At 44.9% G+C, this 26,336-nt stretch overlaps 1 protein-coding gene across 1 annotated transcript; it reads left to right on the top strand.

The window, feature by feature from the left end:
- The first annotated feature begins 1,197 nt into the window (after window positions 1-1,197).
- LOC144581337 (RNA-binding motif protein, Y chromosome, family 1 member B-like) lies at window positions 1,198-15,185 on the top strand. Its single transcript, XM_078364530.1, has 12 exons — window positions 1,198-1,233; window positions 3,311-3,423; window positions 4,605-4,708; window positions 7,053-7,230; window positions 8,838-8,990; window positions 10,959-11,073; window positions 11,939-12,049; window positions 12,142-12,230; window positions 12,906-13,023; window positions 13,883-13,993; window positions 14,079-14,167; window positions 14,558-15,185. The coding sequence occupies exons 2-12, from the start codon at window positions 3,318-3,320 to the stop codon at window positions 14,845-14,847; spliced, it is 1,464 nt and encodes a 487-aa protein (XP_078220656.1). The 5' UTR covers window positions 1,198-1,233; window positions 3,311-3,317; the 3' UTR covers window positions 14,848-15,185.
- Window positions 15,186-26,336: the final 11,151 nt, after the last annotated feature.

The following is a 26,336-nucleotide window of genomic DNA, read 5'->3' as shown; positions in this document are numbered from 1 at the left end:
CTTTGACAGCCACCACATCCAGTACCGCCATTACGTCGTCCACCGCCAGCAGCACCTCCCACCACAAGGCCGCCCCCTGACTCTGTACACTAGTCACCCTCCCATACCTGCAGGCTGAACACAATGGCCTCCTCTGGCATCCCAAAGACACCTGCCTCTGCTGCTGGACACACGCCAGGGAACCCCTACACTGTGGGGAGCAGTCCTTGAAAAACACATGGACTGAGAAACCATTGCTAAATCTACGTGGACCCAGGGCACCTGGGAGGCCCCACTGGGCTGCAGTCCCACGCACGCACCTCGGGGTCCTGGGCCACAGCGGGATCAGCTATGCCCAGCAGCCCAGAGTACACAGGGCCAGGCCCTGGACTTGCAAAGCCCTGATGGCAGAAGTGCACGCTGCTGTTGCCCGCTGGCGGGAACCTCTGGGTCGGTAATGCAGTATCTTGCATGCCACAGTGTGTACACAGTGCATCCATGGGTGACCCTGGCAGCTGGCCTCAGGTGTGCTTAGGACCCAGCACGAGCGGAATGCTTCCAGGAGTCCAGCATCCTTAGGGAGGAAGCATGGCACTCGCCTAGACCTGCCAGGGGTGCAGACAAACTCCACCCCAACGAGGTTCCAGGCGGCTTTCCTCCCAGGGGCCTGCCCCGCCCCACTTCCCCCAAGCCTGCTCCGCTGCCGCCCTTGCCCCGGCAGCCCGCGCTGGTCCCTCCCCCTCTCCTCTGGAATTGCAACATTCAGTACCATCTGCCTGGCCTGCCTAATGAAGTGAGATGTTTCATGTGTTGGCTGTGGGTCAGTGGCCTGCCACACTCATGATGGCAGTTAGGCCGTGGGACTTCCATGCCCGCAATTCCAAAGGGCTCCCTGCCCGCCAGGCCTGCGCGTGAACCCAGCGCCACTGGGCGGAAACTCTGACAGCTCGTCACACGTGGCTTGCCCGAGGAGGGTGGAGCTGCAGGACACCCGGATGCGGCCCCGCCCCGCCCCACCGCGCCCCACCGCGTCCCACCCACCGTCGCACTGATTGGCTGCTGCGGAGAGGCGCAGTTTCCGCTTCTTCCGCTGGGCTGCCGGGGGCTCTTTCCCGCGCAGTCCGGTTCCAGGCGTCTCACACGGCAGCGGGGCTAGAGGCGTTCCAGAGCCAGGTGCCAGCACCCTGAGGGCCCGGTGACCCAGAGGCTGTTTGTCCTACTGAGAAGCACCTGTGGTTTTGTTTCTCCGCTCAGGTTGGTCTCTCGGCAAGAATACAAACGCAGCGAGGTGTTCGGACGTCTTCAGTGAAAGGGGCTGCTGTGGTTTTCAGTGTGTGGGTGTTGAAATATGGGAGGAGACGGTAGAGAGGGGGTCGTCCTTAGTGCTCGTGAGAAACTCATGTTGGTTAAACTCATTGATGTTTCTTGAGGATTCTTCCCTTTACGGTTGGACAAGTCCGATGTGGGGGCAAGGTGTGGGAGACGGACCTCGGGCGCCATTGTTGTCCCGTGCACTTTTTATGGAAACGGTTATTCTCTGTGAATGCGGTCATAAGTCAAATGCACAGGCAGTGTACTTAAGCACTGTGATCAGAAAAACAAACAAACAAACAACCTGTACTTTTACCTAGCACATTGCAAATTTCTGATTTTCTTCACAGGACTTAGCAAATTTTCACATAAATTGCATTACTCTCGGGTATGTACAAGTCTGGAACCATGAATAATCAGTTTAAATTTGCCTCTTTTAAACGTGTAATCGATGACAGTATTTGAAAGGCTTTTCATGTATCTCTGCTACCGTAAGTAATTTAAATGGAAGACGTGTTTGTAAGGGAGATAAATGGCGGTAGATAGCCGAAAACGGAAACAAAGAGATGTGCTTAAGGTTTTGTATTAACCTGGCAAACTGACCTACTCCTGTAATCCCAACATTTTCGGAAGTGAAGATGTAAGAATGACGAGGTCACGAGTTGGAGAGTAGCCTGAGTAACATAACGGGGGTCCTATAACCTGTTGCCATTCAGGCACCAGGGACCGGTTTGGAGGAAGGCAGCTTTTTCACAGACGAGGGGTTGGTAGGGGGAAGAAGGCGGCGAGTGGACATGCTGCCGAGCGGAGAGTCGGCCGCTTGCCAAGGGGCACGGGGTGCGGCGGGGCTTCTGCTCAGAACGGCGTGATGGGGCAGTTTTGGCGGCAGCGGGGTGGAATGGAGTGCAGTGTGTGACAGCATGGTGATAGGGTGGATGGTGTCATGCAGCTGTGGCACCTCACGTCATTCTCAGATGCTACCTTCTCATAAGGAGATGGCCACTGAGATTTCTCGCGTGCCTAGGCCAGAGTACTGCTCCTAGCCTCTGCCGACCTCACGGAGGCGGGGCTCAGAGACTTAGAGTGCTTCACCCCTTAATTTGCAGCCCGGTCCCTGAAAGGCCAAAGATATTTATGGCAGAAAGCCAGAGTTTGTAGATACCCGATCTCGTGTATATTTCCAATCACCAAAAGATTGTACAATATTTAAAATGTTCTCCCCGAAGAAAGCATGTAGGTTAAGCGTGTCATTAAATCATTTATCAAGATATCAGGTGGTTTCCTGTGGCAGTTCCCCCTTAAAGAAACCATCACCTTGGTAGCTTCTTGCTGGCATATCACTTGAGCCCAGAAGATTCAAAGGTGGTCAGCATGGGACAACCTGGGTCTATTTAAAGACACACACGCGCGCGCGTGCACGCACACACACACACACACACACACATCCCTGCACGCACCCCTGCACACATACACACACAAACACACCTACACAGCTCTGTTAGCTACATGGGGCCACCTGGATCTATGTTGAAAACACACACGCACACACGCACACCCCACCTCTGGTAGCAGGCCACTGTAGTCCCAGCTACTTGGGAAGCTGACATGTGACAGGATCACTTGAGGCTGGCCAGAGGAGGCTGCAGGGAGCAGTGCACATTGGCATCAGGAATCTTACCTCTTTACAACGATTGTACTTCATAAAAGCTACAATTTTCAACGAAAACTATTTAAATTGGGGAATCCTGTGTATTTCCACTTTGTAAAATTAGAATAGCTTCCCTTTTCTGGTTTTACTAAAGAGATTTTCTCAGGTATGCAGTGAAATGTACCATTAAGCCATGAAGCCATTCCCCCTTGTGCTCTTTATGTTACCGGTATAGGAAGTAAGATACATTAAAATACGACAGCCCCGTTAAGGGAATTTCACATCAGTTTTCAACACAGGATGTAAAAATATTTAATATTTTCACCTTGTTATTGTTATCTAAATATAGATTTATTTTTTTACCATTTACAGCAAAATTATGGAAGCAGGTTGCCTTGGCCAGCTGTTCGTTGGTGGGCTCACTAGAGAAGCCACGGAAGAGACGCTAAAAGCAGTATTTGAGAGACATGGTCCTGTTTCTGAAGGTAACACTTAAAACCAACATACAGGTTTTGTCCCCAAAGTAAACATATACTTAATATCTGTAATTGTTTACATAATTTTCTGTTTGTTTTTAAGCTCTTGTTTTGAAGTTTCTATTCGGTATTCAGGATATTCTCATGGCAGCAGGTGAAGGGTCTGTGGTAAAGTTCACCTGCATAGTACGGCCAGTGGGGCGCGGTGGCTCACGCCTGTAATCCCAGCACTTTGGGAGGCCGAGGCGGGTGGATCACGAGGTCAAGAGATCGAGACCATCCTAGTCAACACGGTGAAACCCCGTCTCTACTAAAAATACAAAAATTAGCTGGGCACGGTGGCACATGTCTGTAATCCCAGCTACTCAGGAGGCTGAGGCAGTGGAATTGCCTGAACCCAGGAGGCGGAGGTTGCGGTGAGCCCAGATGGGGCCATTGCACTTCGGCCTGGGTAAGGAGAGACACTCAGTCTCAAAAAGAAGAAGAAGAAGAAGAAGAAGAAGAAGAAGAAGAAGGAGGAGGAGGGGGAGGGGGAGGGGGAGGATGAGGAGGGAGAAGGAGAAGGAGACTCTGAGTTCCAAATTAAGAGCCCATTATTTGTCTGAGAGACAGCTCACCCTGATAATCTCTCAGGCCAGACGAAGGGGCTTGATTTCCCTTTATGCCTTGCGTTAGGTAGGGGAGGTGGAGCCTAGCTGAAGCAGAATTTTACAGACGCAGAACAAGCAAGTTAGATAAGGAACCTGGTACCCAGGGGGCAGGAGGTTCCCAGGATGGTTGGTTGCTAAGGGTATTTGCATCCAAGCATGGAGGAGGTAGCAGGGGGAACTTTTCATAGGCTCAAACCCCGAGGAGGGTATTGAGAGTAGCAGGTAGACTTGCCAAACAGGATGTGGTTACAGTGGTTACAGGTACTGGGAGTAGCTTTGAATGCAGTGTGACCTAGGAATGCACCTCTAGGGGGCCGAGGCAGGGAGGGAGAAGCTAAATGGAGCATGTCAGGCTCACAGCTAAGATGGAGTCAGTTAGGAAAATGGAAGAAAATAGGCTGTTGATAGGGGTGACTCAGTGTGAAGAATCACAGGAAGGATGTGAATTGGAATTTTCTTGTTTCTTGATGTAACATTCAGATAGTTAGTACTATCGTAGTAGGTCCATTCTATAAATGAAAAGGTTTTCATATATTTTAGTTGTCTTGAAGAAAGATGGAAGCATGAAGTGCAGAGGCTTCAGGTTCATTACTTTTGAGAACCCTGCAGATGCTGAACTTGCTGCCAGCGAGTGGAATGGAAATGTAAGTTTCCCTTATTAGTGCTATTCTAAGCCTGTTCTTCAATTAACAGCATATCTAGGTCTTTTCAGTACCAGTACACTTTGAAAATAATATAATGACGTATGAATGGAAATGGATTAGCTATCCTCTTTCTTGGACATATCAATGCAAGTGTAGTTGGAAGGATATTGGAAGGAACATTATATAAATTGCGTTATGGTAATCCAGTTTCTATGTTTTTATTTCAGTCTGAGTGTAAATAGGGTTTGAAAGCTTTTGAACAGCTTTAAAACTTAGAAGGAACTCTGACGAAAATAAGAAACATCAGTCAAGTTTATTAAATGGCTGCTAAAGGAATCACACGTCCAACTCGTAGGGAAACGTCTATAGCACAGAGAAACGGTGGATCGACATCTAGACAGACGTAGAAAATATAAGTCTTTTGTAGATCGACGTCTAGACAGACTCTCACAAGAAGTAACGATTCTCTGCCATTTTCTGAAAATACATTCTTGAGAAAGTTCATTTAAACAAGAACGTTACATTTAAGGAAGTGTTAGGTACTTGAAAATATAAAATAATGCGAGAACATTGAAGCCGGATAACACAACAAGCAACTGACATGTTTGCCCATCCTTGCGCCCTTCTCCTGAGAATTTTTTTTTTCCTTCTGTAACCGGGGTGACATGCATACCTCGTCACTAGGTAACATGCATACCTTCTTGCTAACTCTTCCAGTGTGTTCCAGCACTTGCTTCGGTCCGAACAGTGCATCACGTCCTGTGGAGTCTTAAATTCTAGGGACTCTGTATTTGTTACAGCTTTAAACTTTTATGCAAGTCTCTTACCTACTGAATTCCTTTACGTTGCATTCAGGATCATTCCCTTGGAGATGCCCTGGAGCTTTTTTATTTTACAACGTTATCCCAATCGGTTTTTAGTTCCTGCTATATGGATGCCATTCCCAGTATGTTTTCCTGGACCTCTTGAGTATTACTCTTCCACGTAAATGTTGCGCAAATGGCAGTTTATCCTTTAAGAACAAGTTAGGTTTCCTGTGTTCTCCCTCAGTGTCTGTTACAGAAATTTTGTGCTCACTGTATTAGGTATTAATCACTTGATCACTAACTTATCTTTATTCACCCATATCCTCTCATATTTTAAGGTGTGGTACAACCTGATAGTTGCTTCGGTTCGTGGTTTCATGCTTGGTATGGGGACAGTTTTGACCTAGGTATCGTAATATTTTGGTATTTCCCCCCAGGTTTCGTGCTCAAGCAGAGTTCATCTGTGTAGATATCTTTTCCAAATTACCTGTCTCACATATTTTATAATGGAAAAGTTAATATAAATGTCATATGCAGACAAACGTTGAGAAGGGAAATAAAGAAGATCCTATAGAGTTTTCACAGGGAGCTTGCAGTTTAAGAAATTGTGTCTGACTTGGAACACTGGGAAGGAAGCAACCATGCGCAAAACTGGGGAAATTATTCTGGGCCGAGAAATAACACAAGATGTCTCAAGATAGGAAGAACTGCTGATTTGGATGCAGCAAGTCTTGGACGGAGTTTAAGATCTTTTCCCAAATAACAAAAGCCATGTAACGTTCAAATAGAGTTATTAGCAGAACTCGGTCAAACATTACTTGGGCCTACAGAAAAGATGGAACTGAAGAAAGTTTTTGTGAATTTAATTAGGACAGTAAACCATTTCTCAGAAATAGCATGAAGTACTACATTAAGGGTCTTGTTTTAAGGACACCTCTAGGCAAAGTAAGAAATGAGTAAGGCAGAAAATATGAATGAGACTAAACAGGGATCACGTTTATTGAGAAAGAACTAGAGTAGATACAGAACTGTAAATCATATTGGGACATTTTGTGTGATTGACAGCAGCAGGATCAAGAAAGTATTCATAATGTATAATGTGACTGATCACTTTGAATAAATAACCTTATGTTTTCAAATGACACATCCTTTCGTATGGGCTCCAGACACCGAGGCTTTTAAATATGTGATGTGAGTGCAAAGGTGAAAGAGATTCTGTATTGTGAAGAAGAGATGGGCGACATTGTCCCGTACAATTTGTCATGGTTTAACTTTTCTAGGTGCAGTTTTTAGTAGCGGAGGCCTTTTCGAGGGAATCGAATAATGGAATTGGTGTTCATTTCTTAACAGAATGCATGGTCCCAGTGATTGTTGCAGGTTTTGCAGTGTTCGCAATGTGGGCATTTCAGGAAAAAGAAAGTTTGTGTTTGTTTAGGAGACGACATCTAGAATGTTAATACAGTTGATGTAAAAACGTCTGTAAAATATGATTAGTTCAAATGTGGCACTGTTGCTGATGGTATACTTAATCCTTTCAGTTTGTGGATGGAAAAACAATGAAAGTAGAACAAGCCAAGGAACCGTTTTTTCAAAGTGGTGGCAGGCAGGGAACACTGCGTTTTTCAAGAAAGAGGAGACCCACAGGAGAGCAGAGATCTGCAAGTGGAAGTAGAGGACAGACGAGACGTCGGCATCCCTCACGTGGAGAACGCTTGGGTAACGTTATAAAATATAAAGTCGGAAGCACAGGACTGAAAGACAAAAAGCTTGAAAACGTGGAAATTTCTGAAATTTATTTATATCCTTTATGAACAGAAAACTAACTGTTAATGAGCAACATTATTGATGAATACTAAAAGTGGAATGATTAAACTAATATCTGAAACTGGTTCTAAACTCCGAATTACTTTGCATCGAAGTAAGACACGTTTCAAATTGAATGGAGTTTATGAATCTTGATTACATGTTCTCCACAGATTTTCCACTCAACACGTTTCCATTAGTTGTACTTTAGAGTTTCTTATTTTGGGTCTCAGAATTTCATGTGGGTTGTGTTATCCAAATACCATGAAACCTAGAAGCCCTTCCAATGGGACATTAGTAACTGCGCAGTAGAGGACTTACTTAACAATATTTGTTTGTGTGTGTGAGTGTGCGTGCGTGCGCGCGCGTTTGTGTGTGTGTAAACATGTACACAATACAGAACCGTTTCGGTTTTGATACGGAGAATGTGTAAATAGGCCTGCCATAAAGCATTTTCCATTCATGGAGTATAGAACTGCAACGTCTCAAATGATTCTGTGACTCAGAAATGCCAGAAACCGTGGCTTCACAGATACGTATGTGTCTTTCTTTGCTGGAGGAAGAGCTTCTGAAAATGGTATTTAAGATTGGTTTACTCAGTAGGACAGAGGGCTTAATTTTTACTTAGAAAAAGAAACCATGTATTGAGAAAATACCTGTTGGTTAACTTGTTTTATCAATTAACCAACCATCAAAGATCTAATATTTAGTTTGGAATTTTAATTGCTAGCCATGTAATATATGGGAGAGATATTTTCTAAATTTGAAACTGCGGTGTTCACTTCATTTTAAGAGGCAGGTCTTTTTGTCATTTTTGATTGCAATTAATCTCGAGGGTGAAGATTATTAATACTGTGCATGCATGAGAACGTGTATATTTTTACATGTGACACCACCAAGGAATTGGAATATGCCTCACACTTGTTTGTAGATACGTAAAAGAATATTATTATTTAATACGTGATTCTTAAAGATTATTAAAACTGATCATGGGCTAAGAGTAAAAGTGGTATGTTATAAAGAACTATAAGAATTCTGTGTTACGTTCATAAATTTGCAGATGACATATCTTTCTGAGGTGTCACTGTATCGTTGTATATATAACTGAGATTCCTTGAGTGTAGTTAGGTTTATGTTTATTATATGATTTGAAAATGGTTTCATAATATCAGAAGGATATGAACAGTAATTTATCGTTGATCTCCTAACTTTTTTTTTGTTTGATTATATTTTTGTATTTAGGCAATAGGCTTCTGCTGTGAGCTCCCTCTCCACTTATCCCACTTGTCTTTCTCACACCAATATACAGTGTTCCTTGAGTGTTTATTTTATAGATGTTTAAATGGATTTTGATATTTTGAAACTGCACTGATTTGGTATACCAATTCTACATTCCTTAGCATAGACCAACGTGAATGTTTAAGATTACAATACGTAGGGAAGATTTAGAAGTATCTCCTGCTCAGCCATTTAAGAAATGTTGGTGTTACTGAACTGACAAGATTTTCTTTGAAATACAGATGGTGGTGAATCCACTCGTGATCTCAACGTGAGTTCTTTCAGGGGAACTTTTCCAGTCGAGAGCCGTCCATCTTCAGCGAGCGGAGGTCCTCATCCTAAAAGATCTGCTCCTTTTACTGTGGCTAGAAGCAATAGTGGGATGGGAGGTCGAGGTAAATGCCACCTGATGGAATTCCGTCATTTTTGTATGACTGAAAATGAGCCCTTTGAACTGAAGGCTTAACTTAAAGTTCGAGAAACAAAACAGATGTGACACATACATTGGCATATTTACTGTTTGAACACTTTGATATAACACTTTCCATCTCACTGCCTAAGTTACAGCTTTATGGTGAAGAAACACTTGAGCTTCAAATGTCACATAAAAAAGGGATTACAGTGAGGGCAACACTCCTTTTAACGCTGTATTCGCTAGAGAATGCCTTTTAATTTTTCTTGAAGTTCCTGGTAGTATACTTTGAGGTCATCTTCTTAATTCTATCAATTCTTCCATTTCCTAGGTTCCTTTGCATTGGACCACTGGTGTTCCGATGTCCAAATTGTATGTTCAGTTTCTTTGTTGGGTTGAAGTACTGCCTTCACCAGGCCAGAGTGCACTGGCCAGATGATGGCTCATTGATGCCTCACATTCTGGGTCTCAAGCGGTTACTCTCCATAAGCTGCCTGCTGTTGCTGCAGCTAGTGGCATGCACCAGCACACCTATGAAATTGTTTTTTAAATACATATTTTGGTAGAGACAGGATCTCACTACCTTGTCCTAGTTGACATTAAATCCCTGAGCTCAAGCAGTCGACTTGCCTCAGTCTCCCACACTGGCCCACGCTGTGAGCCATTGTGCCTGGCCATCCAGATTCTGAGACCCCAGCAATGCTTATGTGAGAGGCATTCTGACCGGTTTTTAGGATGCTAAGAGCATCCTCAGACATGCATGTTGGACAAGAGCACGTCCGACATTTTGAGCTATGTGGATGTCACAGAAATGCAGAGTTGTGAAATATAGGAAGGGCTGTCAATTAAGACGGTACAGGGATGTTTAAACATTAACACAAGATACTTAGTGTAGGACTTGAAGTTGTTTGAGGGGAGATTTCCGAACTAAGCAACGTGAGGCAAGCAGTAGGGTTGAATAGAAGTAATAGTTGTGCGAAGGAGAAGTGTAAGTTTTCAGAGCGAACAGAAGAAAACCAGACAATAAAGTAACAGCTCTCAGCAAAGAACTCATTAAGCAAAGTAACAGCTCTCAGCAGAGAATTTTAGGCAGAACACATTAAAATTCTTACTCTTAGCCCTCCATGATAATATGGAGAAAATGAAAACATTGCATTTTCAACTTTATCTTTTGTAGTGGAGGATCAGTGAAGTTAGGTATCTGCCGACCTCAACATGCACAAGTCAGCACATTTTCTTTAAAACTTTAGCCACCGGACACATCATAGGTAGAAGGCTGACCTCTAAGAATCTGCACATGAAGAGTATATTAAAGAGGCTTTTTCTATTTTGAGAGCAGCATAATGATGTAATTAGCACTGTAATAGTACTGCTTATTGCCAGGAGAAGAATTCTTGGCCATCATTAGAAAACCTGCACTAGTACATTTTAATTTTTCAACCTCTATGATGGGGACAGTCACTTAGACAGCAAGGAGAACACTTAGGTGGAATCATACCATGCAGCCATTCGAGGGTTGCAGTGTTTGTGCGAGTGAGATACACTGACCAACATGGGTAAGTTTCCTTTCTTGAGCCGAGAAAGCACAAACGTGGAAACTTTACAATCAGCGAAGACTTTGATGGTTTTACAGGTTTTGCCTGTGTCATTACTAGACGTAGGCGATTCGTGTGAGAAGGAAAATAATAACTAAGGGTTATAAGCCATTGAAAGTGAATCTTTACCTCAGTATTAGTGTAGGGCTTAAGTGTGTAAGAACTGGCCTTGCAGGAATGAAGAGATAATTCACAGCCGTAAGAAGGTATTCATGGTGTCATGAATTTCTGGCGACCTAGAGAAAGAAGAACTGAGTCATTGGAGAAATATCTTGTAACAGTTGTCATAGAAACCAAGTAACAGTGTTTCAGGTTTTGTGCTGGTTACATGACATTTAATCATGTTAAATTTGCAGGTTCCCCATCACGTGGAAGAGGGAATTACCGAGGTCCTTCACACGGAATGTCAGTCTCTTCCTGGAGACGTGACCGTATGTCACCAAAACATGGTGGTTATGCAACTAAGAATAGGTAAAGGAAAAATGAAAAACTAGTCTGTTGCGGTTTTAGTGATGAAATTCACGTAAGGAAATTGAACATTTTAAGGTAAACCGTCGAGTGGTTTACATGCTGTGTTGTGCAACAACCACCTCCGTCTAGTTCCAAAACCTCTTCATCGCTCCGCACTGCAACTCCCTTGCCAGTTAAGCAGTCCCTGTCATCTTCTGTTTTCCCTCAGCTGCTAATAAACTCCAGTCTGTTTTGTTTGTGAACTGACGTGTTCTGCCTGCTTCGTGGTCATGGGCTGAAACACGACTCGACTTTTGTATCTGTTTTCTTTCTGCCTCATGTCCTGAAGTTTCATTCACATCATACATAGCACTTCAGTTGTTTCACAAGCTGTTAACCCATTCTTTTGTTTGCGTGTTTCCGCCACACTATTCTTATGCAAACGTTTGTTTGAGTACACTTACTCAGTGCCGGGTATGTACCAGTGATAATTCTTGGTCTACTGTTAATCTTTTCTGTTTTGAGGCCCCACCACTGATGCACTCCGTAGTAGCTGCATCATTTTCCGTTCCGGCAAGCATTGTATCAGGATTCCAGTTTATCCGCATTCGCTCACAGTCTTGGTGTTCCGAGCATTTTGAAATGTATAGCCATTTTAGTATGGCTGAAATATGATCTCATACTTGGAATTTCAAGTGAATTTTCTCAATAACTATTGATGAGTGTCAGTTCCACCTGTCTTTTGGGTATTTCCATGTTGCATTTAGAGAAGTGCCCAGGCCTTTGTATATGTCTGGCCTTTATTTCATTTAAGCTGCAAATAAGTTATGTTTTTGATACTAGAAGCTGACAACTTAAAATTTGTTTCTTCAACTTATGCAATCAGAAGTAATCCAAGTTTCCGAGACACCAAGGAATATGCTTCGATTCGCAGACACCGTGCATACCGTGATCACGCTCGTTCTAGACAGGATAAAGGTCCCACCAGAGGATATAGGTATTATAACATTTTTCGCTTTTGTCCAACAGATTTCTTAAATTTTTCATTCTGACAGTGTCAATCTTTTTTTTTTTTTTTTTTTAATTTAGTGGTCATGATGGCTACGGAAGGCATGGTGGTAGAGATCATTTTGAACGTCCTGGTAGCAGTCCTAACGGAGCGTCATATCAGACATATAGTAAGTCTCCACGTTTGATTTTTCAATTACAGAATCATATTGAATAGACCTGAGTCTGTAAAAGGGAAAGGATAAAGGAAAAATATAACATGTTTAAACACCGAGAGTTTTGAACAGTAGAAGGCTTAGAGAGTTTTACGAAACTGCAGTAGTACATTTTAGTTTTTCCACCTTTAAGATAGGGGCAACCACGTAGAGACCAAGGAGAGCATTCAGTTGGAATCATAGCATGCAGCCATTCGAGGGTTGCAGTATGTGTGTGAGTGAGATGCACTGAACAACATGGGTAAATTTCCTTTCTTGAGCCGAGAAAGCACGAACGTGGAATGTTTACAATCAGCGAAGACGTTGATGGTTTTACGTGTTTTGCCTGTGTCATTAATAGACGTGGGCGATTCATATGAGAAGGAAAATGATAACTAATAGTTATAAGCCATAGAAAGTGAACCTCTACCCAAGTATTAGCGTGTGGCTTAAGTTTGTAAGAACTGGCCTTGTAGGAATCAAGGGATAATTCAGAGCCGTAAAAAGTATTCATGATGTCATGCATTTCTGGCGACTTAGGGAAAGAAGAATTGATTCCTTGAAGAAATATAACAGTTGTCTCAGTGAACAGGTAATAGTGTTTCAGGTTCTCTGCTGTTTCCGTAACGTTTAATCATGTTAAATTTGCAGGTCCCCCATCACGTGGAAGAGAGTTTTACGGAGGAGGCCCTTCACGCGGAATGTCAGTCTCTTCCTGGAGACGTGACCGTGTGTCAGGAAAAGATGATGGTTATGCAACTAAGACTAGGTAACAGAAAAATGAAAAACTAGTGTGTTGTGGTTTTAGTGATGAAATTCACGTAAGGAAATTGAACACTTTTAGGTAAACCATTAAGTGGCATTTATTACACGCTGCGTTGTGCGACAGCCACGTCCCTCTAGTTCCAGAACCTCTTCATCACTCCGCACTGCAACTCCCTTGCCAGTTAAGCAGTCCCTTTCATCTTCTGTTTTCCCTCAGCTGCTAAAAAACTCCAGTCTGTTTTGTTCGTGAACTGACCTGTTCTGCCTGCTTCATGGTATTGGGCTCAAACACGACTCGACTTTGGTATCTCTTTTCTTTCTGCCTCATGTCCTGAACTTTCATTCACATCATAGCACTTCCCTTGTTTCACAGGCTGTTAAGCCATTCTTTTGTTTGTGTGTTTCCTCCACACTACTTTTATACACACGTTTGTCTTAGTACACTTACTCAGTGCTGGGTATGTACGAGGGATAATTCTTGGTCTGATGTTAATTTTTTTGTTTTGAGGCCCCACCACATTTCTCCGTAGTAGCAGCATCATTTTCCGTTCCGGCAAGCATTGTATCAGGATTCCAGTTTATCTGCATTCTCTGACAGTCTTGGTGTTCCTAGCATTTTAAAATGTATAGCCATTTTAGTATGGCTGAAATACGATATCTCTTGGGTTTTGAAATGCATTTTGAGAATAACCAATTATGGGTATCAGTTCCACCTGTCTTTTGGGTATTCGCATGTTGTACTTGGAGAAGTGACTAGGCCTTTATATATGTCTGGCCTTTATTGTATTTAACCTGTAGATAAGTTGTGTTTTTGATACTAGAAGTTGACAACTTAAAATTTGTTCTTCAACTTTTGCAATCAGAAATAATCCAAGTTTCCGAGACACCATGGAATATGCTTCGATGAGTAGACACAATGCATACCGTGATCACGCTCCTTCTAGACAGGATAAAGGTTCCACTAGAGGATACAGGTATTATAACATTTTTCGGTTTTGTCCAATAGATGTCTTAAATTGTTCATTCTGACAGTGTCAAACTTTTTTTTGTTTAATCTAGTGATCATGATGGCCACGGAAGGCATGGTGGTAGAGATCATTTTGAACGTCGTAGTAGCAGTTCTAACAGAGCGTCATATCAGATACATAGTAAGACTCCACGTTTGATTTTCCAGTTACAGAATTATATTGAATAGACCAGAGTTTTTAAACGAGAAAGTATAAAGGAAACGTACAACATGTTTAAATATTGAGCGTTCTGAACAGTAGAAAGCTTAGAGAACGGTACGAAGCTTAAAACCTCAGTTTTAATTGAGGGCCGGTTCAGAATGAAATTCCTTGAACTTGGAAATACTGCTCTTACGGCTCTTTTCAGTAGAGCCTTGTGAACAATGCAGAAATAAAGAGTCTCCTGTCAATAAAGACAGATGAATGCTAATGTTTCCAAATAGTACTTTATCTGATTCATGCTTTAGTGATGCCAGTAAAAATGTTTACATGTATTTTAACATAAGTTCCGTAATTTTATTAACCCCACAGGGACGTCTCGTGGTGCAGCACCTGCACAGGGGCCTCGGAAGACTTATGGTGGAAGCAGTTTCCCTGATGATAACAATGCGCGAGATAGGTATGGCAGAAGTCGGGAGAAGTACTCAAGGAGCCATGGTGATTTCTCTTCCACTGATGCTGAGCATTGTGGCAGAAAAGAACCAACGTGTCCACCGTCTGTGGAGAGAATGAACCGTGCTTCTCCTGAAGCACATGGGAGCTCAAGAGATGGGACACCTAAGGGAGAGGATGGGGGAAGGCGATCTGAAAAAGGAGACTGAAGGTGCTGCTAAAAATCATGATTATTGCATACCAGACCTTGCTGTTGAATGGCAAATCAATATGTGGTTTCTGCATTATTACCTGAGTATCACTATAAGAAATAGGTTGTTTTGGGGAGGAAGGGGAGATACTTCCTTCATGAATGTTTTTGAGGTATTAAGCTAAAAGCTTATTTTTTGCAAGTAATTTTACAACTGTTAGTGCCAACTGAATTGAAAACTATTCTGCTTTGATGTAATGTCCGTTTTAACATTTCCGGAATAAAATTTTCCATGTAATATAAAATGCCTGATTTTATTGCTACACATGCTTAAACGCAAATGACGGAGGAGAGTAAACTGCGGTGTTGAGAGATTTCTTCATTTGTTTGCACCTAAGCTGAAACAAGACTAGGCATCTCTGTCCAGATTCCGTTGGAATGTGTACAGGTTTCCTACCTGGGCTGTGTTTCTTTAGTTTATCCCTGTATTCCCAGCACTTTGGGAGGCCTAAGCAAGTGGACCACAAGGTCAGGAGATTGAAACCATCCTCGCTTACAGGGTGAAAGCCAGTCTCTAATAAAAATACAGAAAACTAGGCAGGCATGGTGGCACACGGCTGTAGTCGCAGCTACTCTGGAGGCTGAGTCAGGAGAACTGCTTGAACTCAGCAGGCGGCCCACCTCTTTGGGAGGCCTAAGCCAGTGGACCACAAGATCAGGGGATTGAAACCATCCTCGCTTACAGAGTGAAAGCCAGTCTCTAATAAAAATACAGAAAATTAGGCAGGCATGGTGGCACATGGCTGTAGTCGCAGCTACTCTGGAGGCCGAGTCAGGAGAACTGCTTGAACTCAGGAGGCGGACGTTGCAGTGAGCTAGGATTACACTGCCGCACTTCCACCTGGGGGACAGGGTGAGAATGTGTCTAAAAGAAAAATGTAGCGGTTTTGGCCAGGCCAGGTGGCTCACTCCTGTAACCCCAACACATTGGACACATCAAAAGGTTAATTTTCAGAAGGCTTCAGAAAGACTACTGAACTAATCTCAAACTAAACGATTTGCCCTTTAAGGGATACTAAAGGATAAAGGAAAGCATTAGGTGGGTTTTGTTGCTGAAGTTGAAGGTACCCAGAACATTCTTCTTGTAGCATTCTGTGACTAGAGGGCACAATGGTTATGAAAAACTATTTCCACCTTACTCAAAAGTGAGCCAGCTAAATTTCCTAAATACATAGCTTAATGATATTAATCGTTCCGAAAAATTGGAAAATCAATGTCTTTCATGAACTAACATTAATTATTTCTTGAAATACTTGCAATGGTTATAAATAAGTGTGTAGCAATACATTCTCACAAATACGTATGATCCAGAAGGGCTGGTGTTTTGTGAAGTTATTTTTATTTTATTGACTTGTTCATATATTTCTTTTGTGACGCAGACTAGCATTGTCACTGAAGCTAGGGTGCAGTGGCTTGAACTTAGCTCATTGCCATCTCCACGTATTGTTTTCAAGCTATGTTTCTCCCTCTGCATCTTTAGTAAGTGGGATTTCAGGTGTCTGTCAGCTGGCTAGTATTTTGTAATTTGTACAGAGACCATTTCACCCTGTTGGGAATGGTCTTCCCTTCAATCAGGATCCACCCTCTTCTGTCTCCCAAAGTGCTATTAATACAGGCATAAGCCAGCATGCAAAGCCTGTCAGCTTTCCCCTATGCTCAGCCTATCGGGTTTAATTTACTATGGACAGGAGTGCTTTAAAAGTCGTCACTTTGGGACAGTTAAGTGTACAATAAATCGGCATAAAGTTTCAGAGTCCAGATTGCTTAAAGGTTCAAGAAATTATCTGGTAATCAAAATAAAAATGGTGGTGGAGAAACCCAATGATGCTATCAGATAAAAAGATTTGGACCCCAGTAGGTAAACCAATTAATTTACTGGATCACACCGCCTGACGAAATGGAATATATAATGAATAAAAATCTAATTAATGGATGAATATGCTATTCAAAGATACAAATAACTACTAAACATGTAAGAATGCTTACGTGAGTGCTCTTTAGTTTTCCATTGAAACAGAACTCTTATAATCCGTAGTGTTTAGAGGTAACAAACTAATCTGTGGAAGGAAGTATTTTCATGAGAAAATTGGACCAGATTTGTTTTTTAGGGTAAAAATGTGCAAATAATTTCAGAAGAGAGAAGTTAGCACCTTTGACCTTCGGGTGGGTTATTCATGTTATGATGTTGCATTTTCGTTCACATACAGCATAGAAATCTGAAGATTAAATAAAATGATAAAACTCCCTAGTCTTGTGTGTCTTCACAGTGGCAAATCAAGATATAGTGTCTGTCCAGGTGTGGTAACTCGGGTCCTTAATGGCAGCACTTTGCAAGGCTGAGGCAGGCATTGCGCTTCACCTCAGGCATTTGAGACAAAGGCTGGGCGACATGGACAAATAGAGTCTCTAGGAAATAGGCAGAAATGGCTGCATTTAATTGTGCATCAGTGTACCTCCTCTTTTTTGGATGCTAAGGCAGCAGGATATCTTAAAGAGATGAGGACCAGTCTGCAGTGAGCTTACTAGCCCGCTCCACTGCAGGTTATTTTCAGAGGCCAGGGAGACACGTTTTAAACAAAAAGTGTCTATGATACTCTGACCATAGGAGTATTTTTCCTAAACCATCTCCATGTGAAATTCGTTCATAGGAATTTAATAGAATAAGAAACAGAAAATAACCTGTGAGATACAATCTCGGCTCACTGCAACATCTTCTTCCCTGCTTCAAGCGTTCTCCTGCCTCAGCGTGTGAAGTAGCCGGAATTACAGGGACTCACCACTACGGCCGGCTAATTTTTGTATTTTTAGTAGAGACAGGCTTTCACCATGTTGGTCAGCCTTGTCTCAAACTCCTGACCTCAGGCGATCCATCCACCTAAGCCTCCCAAAGTGCTGGGGTTACAAGAGTGATCCAACGCACCCGGCCTCTAATGTTTGTATTTTTAGAGGAGACAGGGTTTCTTCTCGGGGTCCTGGCTGGCCTCGAACGCCTGACCTCAATAATCCACCTGCCTCTGCCTCCCAACCTCCTGGGACTACAGTTGTCAGCTAACTCACCCAACCACATTTTTGAGTTTTCTTTCAGATGCACTGTACAAGGAAGTCATCATGTGCTCTGATACCTTCATTTGGAAGTCATCAGTAAGTGTAAATTATACGGACAGGATTTGCTGCATTTCCGCATATCTGTAAGTTGAAGGAAGAGATAAATGGACCTTTCAAAGCTGACTCTCCAACAATGTGTAACACCTCTCCAGTGGGGTTTCCTTCTGAAAGTGGGGTTTGCTTTGAGAAGCAAACCACGCTGATATTACCAAAAAATAGGAAGTTCTAGCCAGATGCACTGGCTCTCGCCTGATTCCGGCACTCTGGGGGGCCGAGACCGAAAGATCTCAAAGCCAGAAGTTCAAAAGAAGCCTAAGCAATATAGCAACAACCACCTTTCTTTAAAAAATAAAACCAATAACAATCAAAGAAAATTAGACATAGCGTCTAGTCCTAGTACCCGTGAGACTACACACCTGTACTCCCAGGTACTCAGGAGGCTGTGGCAAGAGAATTGTTTCGGTCCGGGAGTCTGAGGCTGCAATGAGGCTTCAGTTCACACCAATGCACTTCTGCCTGGGTGAGAGTGAGAACCTCCTGTCTCCAAAAATAAATAAACAAATACTATTACCTGAAATAGAAAAACCCGCTGAACAGCTGTTACACATTCTTAGAGACTGAACTTGAATCAACGTCAATTACCTCATGACTGGATAGCAATGGGCATGTATGTTAACTATAATATGCATTTGAGATTTTACAAAGAAGGTTTGATTTTCTTTTACATGATACTTCTACCACAAAAATATCATAATTTGTTGGAAAATATAAACATGCATTTTCTTTGGCACTCGTGAGATGTGCAATTGCGATTTTATCTAAAAAACAAAAAGATTAGTCAAACGTACCAGATTAGTCAAAATTGAAAACCAGAATACATTCGACTGCCTAGAATACTGAAGATCAATTTCAATTCATTTGTGACACTCTCTGCATCTGGAAAGAGATACTGCCATCCTTTATTGTCAAATTGAGCTCATTCAGGCTCAAACCTAACAGCAAGATATGCCAACTGGAGGCCGGGCGCAGTGGCTCACACCTATAATCCCAGCACTTTGGGAGGCCAAGGCAGCCAGATTACTTGAGGTCAGGAGTTCGAGGCCAACCTGCTCAACGTGGTGAAACCGCATTTCTCCTAAAAGACTACAGAAATTAACCGTGTGTGTTGCCAGGAACGAATAATGACAGCTACTCTACAGGCAGAAGCAATAGAATCTTCTTTAGGAGGCAGTGGATTTGAAGAGCGCCTAGATAAAGGCACTGCACACCAGCTTGGGTGACAGAGCCAGACACTGTCCCAAATCATAAAATAAAAAGGATTTGGGAGTAATTTCAAAGCTGAAGTGTGGACTTTAATTAACTTCTCCCTCAAATGGAATTTTTATTTATTTATTTATTTTTTGAGGCGGGGTCTCATTCTGTCATGCAGGCTGGAGTGCAGTAGTGCAATCTCGGCTCACTGCAGCCTGAATCTCCTGGGCTCAAGGGATTCTCTCACCTCAGCCTTCAGAGTATCTGGGATTACAGGCACCTTCCACTATGGTATTTCCATCTGCTCAGCGTTCAGAGGGGCATATGATCAGGTACCATGACTCTGAGAATAAATTCTAGCCACTCACGTTTTTCGTTTGTTAGTTTGGGACAGTGTCTGGCTGTGTCATCCAGGCAGGAGTGCAGTGGCCAAATCTCGGCTCACTGCAGTCTCTGCCTTTCAAGTTCAGGTGATTCTGATGCCTCAGTCTCCTGGGCACCTGAGATCACAGGTGCCCACCACCACACCCAGGTAATTTTTTTTTTTCTTAGTACAGATGAGGTTTCACCATGGTGTCCATGCTGGTCGTGAAATCCTCACCTCAGGTGATCCACCTGCGACGGCCTCTCCATTTGATGAGTCTACAAGAGTGAACCCCCAGGACCAATTCAAGGACAGGTTTAGATAATGGTCACCTTGCTTGGCTCCAATTCTTTGTGACCCAGTTTCTTTCTTTCTTTCTTTCTTTCTTTCTTTCTTTCTTTCTTTCTTTCTTTCTTTCCTTCTTTCTTTCTTTCTTTCTTTCTTTCTTTCTTTCTTTCTTTCTCTTTCTTCCTTCCTTTCTTTCTTTTTCTTTCTTTCTTCTCACGTCTTTATTTATTTTGGGATGTAGTCTCACTCCAGGTTGGAGTGCAGTGTCAGGATATTGGCTCTCTGCTTTCTCGGTCCTTTGGGTTCTAGAGATTCTCCTGCCTCAGCCTCCTGAGGAGCCAGGATGATGAAGGTGCACCCCCATGCCCCAAAGATTTTTGTATTATTAGTGTTTAGCTGATTGACATAAAGGTCACCTTAGCCATAGTTCTCTTTGACCCATTTTTTGGCCTCTCAGAGCAGAGCCCTGGGGAGCTCACCTGGCCTCCTCCCTGTTGCCTCTCTCTGAGGGTCTAAATGCCTCAGGTAGTGCAGTAGGGGATTGAGCCCCAGGCCCTGACTGATGATTTGGGGGACTGCAGAAATGGGTCCAGGACAGGTGGGGTCATGGTGGAAAGCCAATTCCCCAGGGGCCAAAGAGTGACCAACCAGCAAGGTGCTTTCCCATGATGCCTCACGGTGGCCCCACCTGAGAAATCCCTCCAGACCCTGGGCAGTCACAGTCAGCCAAACAGCTGAAGAAGCTCACACAGGCGATGTCCTGCCTGCAGGTGGGGGCTTGAGCTTCATGACCCAAGAAGCACTGGACTGAAGTGGAACCAGATACCTTGTATCCAGGAGGGAGAGGAGTCGGCAAGGCTCATGGGAGGCCTGACCTCCCTCACACCACCTCCCCTACCAGGCCGGAGGCACTCATTACCATGGTTGCCAATGCCATACTCCTTAATGATTACTTCCCTGTGGAAGGAAAGGTTGTGACAAATGGAAAACTTTGTTCTGGCGCCGGCACCTGGGGTGGTTGAGTTTCTCCACCTACCTGCCAAGGAAGAGAAAGAGGTGGGACTCAAAGGGCCCATTTCGCCCACCAAGCTGGGCTGAGGTGGCCCACTAGCCAGAGCGAAGCATGTGTTCCCACATTCCCAGCTCTCCCGCTGAACCCGCCCCCCATCCAACCAGGGGGACCTCAATGGGACCCAGAGCTCGGACCCCTCCCCCAGAAACAGGCTCCCCCTACTGGACCTGCAAACCCAGCATGCAGCTGTGCAGGAATTCATCATGGTTTCTGATGCAGGTTGACATCTGGGTGTGCTGCACAGTCTGCCTCTGGCCAAGGAGCCTCCAGATGATTGGGTGGTGGGCATGCCAGCAAACACCCTGGAGCTTTGCAAGAGCTGGAGAGTGTGGGGCAGGGCTATCCTCCAGCCCTTTGGCCTGGCACCTTCCCATGCTGGTCCTCTGCCTCTGCCCTGTGTTGGGGGCACACCGTCATGGCTGTGGTGGTTTTGGGGGCTGATGGAGCCAGGCTGAGAGAGCCTGCACTGACCAGGGGCAGGGCGCAGAATAAGTGGACAGCAGGTAGTGGGGGTGGTGTTGTCTGTTGTAAGGCTGCTGCTTCCTCAGCATTCCTGACCTGCAGGTGGCCCCTGAATTGCTGTGTGCCAGACAGGCTCTGCTGCCGTCTGGGTATGCCATGTCCTCTTCTCCTGGTCTCCCTTAGGGGTGGGCATTTCCCCAGGAGGGAACCGCTGTGGGTCGCAGGGACTGCAGGGCTGTGTCCGGTGCTCCCCACTGGGCTCACATGGGTGCAACAGAGGGAGCTGATACTGTTCTGGGCCTACACCGCTTTGTGTGCAGCACCGAAAGAGGACAGCAGCCTTGTGCACGGTAAACCTGTGTCCTGAGTCACTTGCGTTTTTGTGGTGAGTTTGCTGGAAACAGGCACAGGGAACAGGGGTGCTTCAGGGGCTGGCATGGGCATGTGGACTCCCATTACTCCTTTCTCAGCGAAATGTGCCCTTGGACTCTCTGCTGGGCATGAAGTATCCTTGGCACTGCTGTTCTCCCTTGCGAGTGCTGTCCTTGTCTCCTGGCCTGGACCATCTGCTCTCACGGCACTGGCAAGCCAGCTGCCCTCCTCTCTAGAGGATCCTGGCCTCAGTTCCCCTCCGTATCCCGCACCCATTACCCCCTCACCGTCCTGACACTCTGGGCCTGCCTCTGGGCTCTCCTTCCCCACCTGCCCTGTTCCAGGAGGCTGGAAGCCCACCCGGTGCTGCCTGACATTGTGCGTCAGTGTACCTCCTACTTTTTGGGATGTAGCTTAAGGAGATGAGGACCAGTCTGCAGTGAGTTTGCTAGCTCGCTCCACTGCATGTTATTTTCAGAGACAAGTGAGACGCGGTTTATAAAAAAAGTGTCTATGATACCCTGACCATAGGAGTATTTTTCCTAAATCATCTCCATGTGAAATTCGTTCATAGGAATTTAATAGAATGGAAACAGAAAATAACCTGTGAGATACAATCTCGGCTCACTGCAACATCTTCTTCCCTGCTTCAAGCGTTCTCCTGCCTCAGCGTGTGAAGGAGCCGCAATTACAGGGACTCACCACTACGGCCGGCTAATTTTTGTGTTTTTAGTAGAGACAGGGTTTCACCTTGTTGGTCAGCCTTGTCTCAAACTCCTGACCTCCGGTGATCCACCCACCTCAGCCTCCCAAAGTGCTGGGGTTACAAGAGGGATCCAACACACCGGCCTCTAATGTTTGTATTTTTATTGGACACAGGATTTGTCCAGGTGTGCTGGCTGGCCTCGAACACCTGACCTCAATAATCCACCTGCCCCGTCCTCTCAACCTGCTGGGACTACAGGTGTCAGCCACCACACCCAGACACATTTTTGAGTTTTCTTTCAGATGCACCGTACAAAGAGGTCATCATGTGCTCTGTTACCTTCATGTGGCAGGCTTCAGTAAGTGTAAATTTTACGGACAGGATTTGCTGCCCTTCCACATATCAGGAAGCGAAGGAAGAGACAAATGGACCTTTCAAAACTGACTCTATCAGAATGTGTAACACCTCTCCAGTGGGGTTTTCTTCTGAAAGTGGGGTTTGCTTTGAGAAGCAAACCATGCTGATACTACCAAAAAATATGAGGCTCTAGCCGGATGCACTGGCTCTCACCTAATTCCAGCACTTTGCAGGGCCATGACAGAAAGATCTTAAAGCCTGGAGTCCAAAAGAAGCTTAAGGAATATAGCAACAACCACATTTCTTAAAAAAGAAAAAAACAAAAAGATAGTAGAAAGAGCCTCTAGTCCTAGTACCTGTGGGACTACACACCTGTACTCCCAGCTAGTCAGAAGGCTTGTGGCCCCATCACTTCATTCTCTGCCTCCATCTCCACAGGACCCTCTCCTCTGTGTCTGCGTGTCCTCTTCTGCCTCCTGTGAGGTCAGGGTACCAAAATGAAGCAGGAGTGATGAGGAAGAAGCCTCTTGAACATTGAACTGAAAAAGGAAGTGGCTTTTTATTTGGCTGGGAGCTGTGGGGCGCTACAGCCTCATTCACTAAACTCCTCGAGAAGTAGCTTGTCTCCTCCTTTACAGGCTTACAACGCTAAAGGGGAAACTATGTCACGGGGTATTTACTGAATATCCAACCGTACAAACTTTTGACTTCACTGATTTCCTAATTTATATGCAGCTTGAGCATGAACACGCAGGGGAGGGGGCTTAGAGAGAAAAGACCAGCAAATTATTAGTTGGCAGGGGTGTTTCCAGGATGGAGACTGGACCGTGCAGATGTGGTGGTGGTGGTGACCCAGTGCTGGGCTTCAGCCATGACAGATAACATTCATTTGCAAATCTTTCAATGCTTACGGATATCAGAGACTCTGTGAACTATAAAGGGAGTCATTTTACCAACTCTTTGGAATTTTATTTATTTTCTCACCCTCCATTCCATCCAGAGGGCAGAAGGAGGAGGTTGAGGCCAGGAAGCTGGAGGAGTGGAGAGGGTCTCCTCTCTGAGTACCATGTAAGATTTTGTATTGAACAATTTTAAACTACTTTTATCTATTAAATATTTGTATGAGTCACGTAAACTTAAATGTATATTTCTGGATGTTTAAAAATGTCTAATTCACAAGTGTCAAGGACTTTTAATAGAAATAATAATAGAGATAGAGATAGATACAGAGACAGAGATAGAGAAGGTCAACTTAGAGACAGAAATAATAATAGAAATGGAGATACAGGTAGAGATACAGATAAAAACAGAAATGGAGATAGAGAAAGGAGAAGACAGAAAGAGGTACGGAGAAAGAGAGAAAGAGAGAGAAAGAGAGCGAGACAGAAAGAGAGCGAGACAGAAAGAGAGAAAGAGAGGAAGAGGGAGACAGAAAGAGAGAGAGACAGAGAGAGAGATAAAGAGAGAAAGAGAGAGAGAGACAGAGACAGAGACAGACAGACAGAGAAACAGAAATAGAAAGAGACAGGAGAGAAGAGAGAGAGACACACAGAGAGAGAAAGAGACAGGGAGAGACAAAGACAGACAGAGAGAGAGACAGAGAGAAGTCAGAGAGAGAGAAAGAAAGAAAAAAGAAAAAGAAAAAAGAACAAAGACAGAGAAGGAAGGAGAAGGGAACACAGACAGAGTCAGAGGGAGAAAAGAGAAAGAGGGAGAGAGAAAGAAGAACAGAAGGAGAACAGGAGAGAGTCAGAGACACAAAGAGGAAAACGCAGCAGACGGCGAGGGGAGGAGAAAAGCCGGAGACAGGGCAGGACCCGCCGTCCCAGCATAGACGCCGCAGTGGAGAGGAAATTGCTTCTTTCTGACAAGCTCCGGGGTAATGGAAACCAGGTGTGCTGACCCAGGGCAGAAGGAGCCCTGGGCCGTTACACTCCGTCCCCCCCCCCCGCAAACCAGCAGACCATGCCTCGGGGTCCCGAAGGGGTCTGGACCCCCGGACAGCCCAGTCCCTGCACTCTCCGTGGCCCCCACCTCCGGCCAACTAATGGCACCCCCATGGCACCCCCATCCTTCCCCACATGTTCTCACTGGGGCCAACTTCTCATGGGAGGCAGAACATCCCCAAAAGCAGAAGTCAGGGTCTGAGCCAGGCAGACTCCCCTAAGAACCATGCCTTGTATGCCACGCGCCCATGGCCACCTGCTGTGTGGAGAGGAAATGCCTTTGACCACCCCCCACCATACCACCCGCCTCTGGAATCCAAGAGAAATGTGCCCTGAGTCCTCACTGCACTTTCGGGCCAAGATGTCACCAGGATGGAGACCTGCGTGTCCTTGGTCTCGCCCTGGCGGCCTGCGCCCCAAAACAGTGAGCACAGATGGTTCCCAGGGTGCCTCTGGAAAAATCATCATCCTGGCAGGACCGTGGTGGTGAAGGGTGGGTCGAGTTGCCAGCAGTGAGTCTGTTATTTCATGGTGTTGAAATCGGGTAGGACCATCCAGGGGTGTTTTTGCGGGGGAGGACACTTGGGACCATTCACGCCGATGGCCCCGGAAAACACAAATCCCACTGAGCACCTGTGAATCGGACGTTACATGGAAATAGAGTCATCCCAGCACTTTGGGAGGCCGAGGCCGGAGGATCCCCTGAGGTCGGGAGTTCGAGACCAGCCTGGCCAACATGGTGAAACCCGGTCTCTACTAAAAATACAAAAATTAGCCGGTCATGGTGGACGGTCAAACTCTATAGCTGGGATTTATGATCATACAGGTTTTTCTTTTTTGAGACGGAGTTTCGCTCTTGTCACCCACTCTGGAGTGCAATGGCGTGATCTCAACTCACCGCACCCTCCGCCTCCTGGGTTCAGGCAATTCTCCTGCCTCAGTCTCCCCAGTAGCTGGGATTACAGGCATGCGCCACCATGCCCAGCTAATGTTTTGTATTTTTAGTAGAGATTGGGTTTCACCGTGTTGACCGGGATGGTCTCGATCTCTTGACCTGGTGATCCACCCACTTTAGCCTCCCAAAGTACTGGGATGCCAGCCGTGAGCCACCGCGCCTGGCCCTAGAGACATGCTTTTTGGGGTGTGACGGTGATGACAGAGGAGTGTTCGTTCAATTCGTTTATTTATTTCTGGCCGGGCGAGATGACTGCAGCCTGTGATCCCAGCACTTTGGGAGGCTGAGGTGGTCGGATCACAAGTTCAGGAGTTTGAGACCAGCCTGGCCAACACAGTGAAACCCCATCTCTTCTAAAAATACAAAAATTACCTGGGTGAGGTGGTGCGTGCCTGTGGTCTTAGGTATTCAGGAGGGTGAGGTGGGAGAATTGCTTGAACCCGGGAGGTGGAGGCTGCAGTGAGCCGAGATCACACCAGTGTGCTCCAGCCTGGGTGACAGCGTGAGACTCCGTCTCAAGAAGAAACAAAAAAATGTTTATTTCAACAAGGTCTTGCTCTGTCGCCCAGG

The sequence above is a fragment of the Callithrix jacchus genome, chromosome Y (assembly GCF_049354715.1).
Source record: "Callithrix jacchus isolate 240 chromosome Y, calJac240_pri, whole genome shotgun sequence".
Taxonomy (NCBI): domain Eukaryota; kingdom Metazoa; phylum Chordata; class Mammalia; order Primates; family Cebidae; genus Callithrix; species Callithrix jacchus.
This window is presented reverse-complemented; position numbering and strand designations above follow the sequence as displayed.